The sequence below is a fragment of the Nematolebias whitei genome, chromosome 1, assembly GCF_014905685.2.
Source record: "Nematolebias whitei isolate Nwh7 chromosome 1, NemWhi1, whole genome shotgun sequence".
NCBI lineage: Eukaryota > Metazoa > Chordata > Actinopteri > Cyprinodontiformes > Rivulidae > Nematolebias > Nematolebias whitei.
Window position 1 is genome coordinate 63,754,805 of NC_056498.1, and position 5,081 is coordinate 63,759,885.

Sequence of the window (5,081 nt, forward strand, 5' to 3'; positions counted from 1 at the left end):
ATCTATCTATCTATCTATCTATCTATCTATCTATCTATCTATCTATCTATCTATCTATCTATCTATCTATCTATCTATCTATCTATCTATCTATCTATCTATCTATCTATCTATTAGACTTTGAAAAAAGTACAATCTTTCAGTGAGATGTGTTGTGTACCAATACTTTCTCATTAAATGCTGTGTAGTAAAAGTACAAATGACATACTTCCTAATAATTCAGCTCCATTTCATCCAGTTACACAACCTGAACGTTAACATTTGTTTGTTGCGCAGCAGAAACATTTTAGTGTGGTGCTCGCCTCAGCATCTGCCGCTGCGCGGGAGTTCTTCCAAATGTGTGTGCTGAGCAAACACTAAAAGTTTCTTTCTGTTTGGGATAAAAATAAAAACCCCACAGCTTCCTGGTTCTGGAGCCAGGAGTGGAAAGTGTCTCTCACATGAGGAGAAGTAGGTCCCACCGCTGCTCTGCGTCAGGACGTTCTTCTCCAGGCCCAGCCCTCCAGCACCGCTGGACATGTTCCTGTGATTTGATCCGCTGGTTCCCTCTGGCAACGAGGAGACACACAGCAAAACAAAGAGGGGAAACGCTCTTACTCATCGGCTACCATCTCGAGAGCCGACCGGCTGAACTTTCTTTTCTTCGGCTGCGAGTTTAAAGAGGAGGTGGCTGAGAGGAAAAACAGACTCACTCGGTGGGAGGGAAGTCAGTCTGGTTGAGGAGGTCACCGATTCTGTCACGACTGCTGAGAAGACAAACACATCACACCCTTTACTCGTTTGTCAGACGTTAAATGAAGCTCTCGTCCCCTCAGAGCTGCAGCAGGACGAGCTCAAGACTTACAATTTATGTTTTAGCTGTCAGGTTTTATCACTTTATTAGAAATTCAGAGACAGATTTGACAAATACTAATATGATGAACTCCGTCGCTAATGAAGTCAAATGGAATTTTGTTCATAATGTATTTTCATGCACTGGAGTCAACTTTGGCTGTCTGTTAGCAAAATATCTCACAAACTGCTCGCCTGATTTTAATGAAACTCTCAGAATACCATTGCTGGGTGCACGTCTACAACTGATTAACTTTTGGAGTCGACTCAAATTAAAATGGCTGCCACAGCCAATTAAACTTAGGCAACGCAAAAGTAGTTATATCTCGGCCAATTTTACAAATATTGCAATATAATTTGGTGCAGTAGTGGCTGAGACTGATTGTCAGCACATATTCCAAGCACTAACTGATTGCGTAATATTTTTTGGGAACATTTTGGCATTAAATGTCAGCATCAATCCTATTTTTCTGTTAGCGAAATATCTCATGAAGTATTGCACAATTTTTATTGAAACTCTCAAGAAATAACCATTGGGTATGCAGCTACAACTGATCAATTTTTAGAGTCACTTCAATTCAAGATGGCCGCCTCGTCCATCAATATCAATTACAATATAAACTTAAATAATTCTATCAGTTTTGTGTATTTGTAGCTGAAAGGCTTGTTTAAAACTCTGGCATGAAAAGCTGCAGGCAAAATGCATTCTTCTGAACCTAATACCTGATTTAAAGACAACAAAGGAATAATTAGATATTAATAAAGCTAAAATTGGTGTCTATCAAAATAAATGCAACTTATAAGTCAAGACTAAATCTCCTGAAAGATGAGTTAAGATGAAACTATGTGAACGTGACAAACATCAGTTGTGTAGAAAATAAAATCTAAATCATAAAGCATTAATTATTGATTTTTCTGTCTTTCCTTGTGAATTCAGTTCAGTTTATTTATATATCAGCATGTCACAACAGAAGTCGTCTCAGGGCGCTGAACAGAAACATTCATATATAAATATAATAATTTAACATTATTTATCTGAGGAGCAGACTGCTTTGAGTTTAACTCCATCACAGAACTCTCATCTTGAGCAAGCATGAAGGCGACAGTGGAAAGGAAAAACTCCCTCATGAGGAAGAAACCTTTAGCAGAACCAGACTCGGGACAAGCGGCCATCTGCTTCGACCGGCTGGGTTTGAGAGGAACAGGAAGGAGGAACAGATACACAATGGCAGGTCAAGGATCACATGTTAAGATAGAAATAGTATCAAATGAAAACTATTCATATGTATGCAATTATAACTATTCATATTAAAAAAAATGAGATGAATTTGTCCTCCAGTAGTCTAAGCCTATAGCAGCATAACAAGCCAACCCTAACTGGAGGATTCATCAAAAAGGAAAGTCTTGAGCCCAGTCTTTAAACTGGACAATGTGTCAGCCTCTTGGACAGAAACTGGAAGTTGGTTCCACAAGAGAGGAGCCTGATATCTGGAAGATCTTCCTCCCATTCTGCCTTTGGAAACTCTAGGAACCACAAGTAAGCCTGTAGCCTGAGAGCAAAGTGCTCTGTTAGGAAAATATGGAAGAATAAGATCTGTAATATAAGATGGAGCTAGGTTGTTGAGGGCTTTGTAGGTTAGAAGTTTGATTTTGAATTCAATTCTGGATTTGACAGGGAGTCAATGGGTAGAAGCTAAAACTGGAGAGATATGAACTCTCCCACTAACTCCAGTTAAGACTCTGGCAGCAGCATTTTGGATCAACTGGACTTTTTAAAACGTTTTTTGGAGCTCCAGACAAAAAACCATTTCAATAGTGAACTTCAGGTTTTTTTTTTGTTTTAATCTTGAGGCTTGTGTTTCCAGATGGTTGCTGCACCAAACAACAACGAGCGAGGACAGAGACAGCCACAAACTGAAGTTAGTGGACAGTGGAATGGGACATCTTCTCACTTAAGTCTGTAAATCAACTCCTGCCACGTTCATGTGGGTGTGCATGTGGAAGTCCAACAAGTTCAACCGGACGTGGACGTGTCATCAGTGAACAGACGTGTGTGTGTTGTCCTGTTTGGACACCCCCCCCCCCCCCTGGCTGCTCTTAAACCATTCGAAATACCTCTAAAGCGTTGTATCACACTCCGTCTCGTGGTGCCTTCAAGTGTCTGAGAACCTCATTAGGATTTCACCCGTTTCAGATAACTCCTGCAAGCAGCGTTCCTCTGCAGGCACGTTGTTGTCCTGCTGCAGCCTCTCTGGCTTCTGTTATAGATAAAGTGCATTCCATTTGGATTTCACGTCTCGCTCCTTCCTTCACTTTGCTCCTTCCATTTTAGGGCCTACCGTCTGCTTCAGAGTCTACCGTGCTCTGCTCTCCATTTAATCATCAAACTCCATGAATAAAATCAATGCTAAAACTTCAAAACGTGCAGCCTTTTTTTTTTTTTTTCGATGAAGATCCTCCACATAGTCTCTTCTCTAAAAACCAATCTAAATGTGGTGGTCTGAGAAGTGCCACATAAATAAAGTTTATGGCGTTCAGTAAGAGAGGACGCGCTGATTATATGTTCCTCACAGCTCGAATCAAACGTATAATCAAGCTGCGCTCGACCTCTTCACCCAGCCGTCGCTGTGTTGGATGGAGTCCCGAGGGCCACTTGAGCTACACTTAAACATTTAGCTGTGGCTACTGGATGAAAACCCCGCGAGGATGAGTCCAACGCACGGAGGGGTGGGAACTGAGACCACGAGAAGTCGTGCATCATGCTAGCAAGACCCCCCAAAAGAGAGAGAGAAACCATCACCAAGGCTACATGGTGGGATCTAACATTTTCCACACATTTGTTAGATGACTGTGAATTTTTAGGGAAAAAAGATGAAAAAAAAAAAAACGCAAAATCAGCGTAAAAGTTCTCACCCCTCTCTCCTGAGATCTCCATCTGCCTCGTTAACTCGTCCATCCCATCTTTTCTGACGAGTTCAGGATGAAAAAACTGCAACAAAAAAAACCACAAGATCATAGTCATGCATGAACTGTTCAGTTATTAAATGTGGAAAACTTCATTTCAGCAGCTGGATGAAGACAAAGCAACAAACTGTGGTTGTATGTTCTGGGTTCAATAAGGAGCTGCTTGTTTACGGCACCCAAGTGAAATTTCTTCCAGCTTATGAGAGAAAAATCACCACCACATCAGTCGCATGATCATATTTAAAAAGCCACAATCGGAGGCTTTAAGTAGCTTTTTGTTTGGACGAATGCCCCCAGTGACTGCAATTAAAACAGGCGCTGTGCAACAAGGAACATTCCCGACGTGTTTACCTCTCGTGGCAATCCCACATTAAAGCGTCGATGGATCATCTATAGAATCGGGAAGAGGTTTTGTTTACTTTTGTGTCTTTGGAGACGAAAAGGAACAAAAGGAAGTTGGCAGATCAGTGCACTGAAAAGATCTCGCCACACCCTGGGACATTTAATCGCTTTATCCACTTTGATTTTATACTGAGCTCCGACGAAGCAGGACTAAACTGTTTTTGTTGCTTGTTGCACTTAAATGTCGACATTTTAGAAGAAGTCTTAAAATCTGTTTGTTTGTTTTTTTTAGAGCAGAGCGACCTCTGGGGTCACGTGCAGATCTGGAGCTTCAAAGAACATACAAGTTAATTTGAGTCATTTTCCTACCAATGACAGACAACGGTTAATTAAGCTGTGTCTGACCAATTTTATAAATAAACATGTTCATCAAATCATGCTAATAGTTTGTTAGCCCGTTAGCTGCTTTGTTCCATTTTTCTCTCAAATCCAACAAAAAACTAAGTTTTTGGGAATATCGAGAAGGAAACCAGAAAGTGCAGACTGGCAGACGTATCACACATTTTGGGTCACACTCATTTATGAAAGCGGCCAGAATTAAAAACGTTTTTCAAACCAGTAGGGCTGGTTCCAGTCAATACTTTAACTCCAGTCAAATATCTGACATATTTTCTTGGTTAGTTTCCTCAACAAGAGTTTGATCGCTCTTATTCGACGTTCCCCGACGCTCTTTTTTTCCATCAAAATCAAAAGTTGCTGATGAATTCCGACTAATTTCAAAATTATCTAACTGTCACGAGACGTCTGCGTTAAATGCTCAGTTTCTTAAGAAAAATGAGCAGCAGTAATATTATTTCACTTTTAAATATCATCCTTGGGGTCAGATAAGATGATGTCATCAAGGCCCATATTTGGCCCACTGGCCTTGAATTTGACATGTGAAG

General features: G+C 40.7%; 1 protein-coding gene across 1 annotated transcript in view; it reads right to left on the reverse strand.

Moving 5' to 3' along the window:
• Window positions 1-5,081, reverse strand: part of LOC119430292 (collagen alpha-1(XVII) chain) — a 39,285-nt gene that overhangs the window by 32,268 nt on the left and 1,936 nt on the right. Inside the window, exons 2-4 of the mRNA XM_037697738.1 lie at window positions 3,745-3,820; window positions 693-743; window positions 441-548 (exon numbers count right to left, since the gene is read on the reverse strand). Of these exons, the coding sequence (XP_037553666.1) occupies window positions 441-548; window positions 693-743; window positions 3,745-3,787 (202 nt within the window). The 5' untranslated portion in view covers window positions 3,788-3,820. The remainder of the gene's footprint in view (window positions 1-440; window positions 549-692; window positions 744-3,744; window positions 3,821-5,081) is intronic.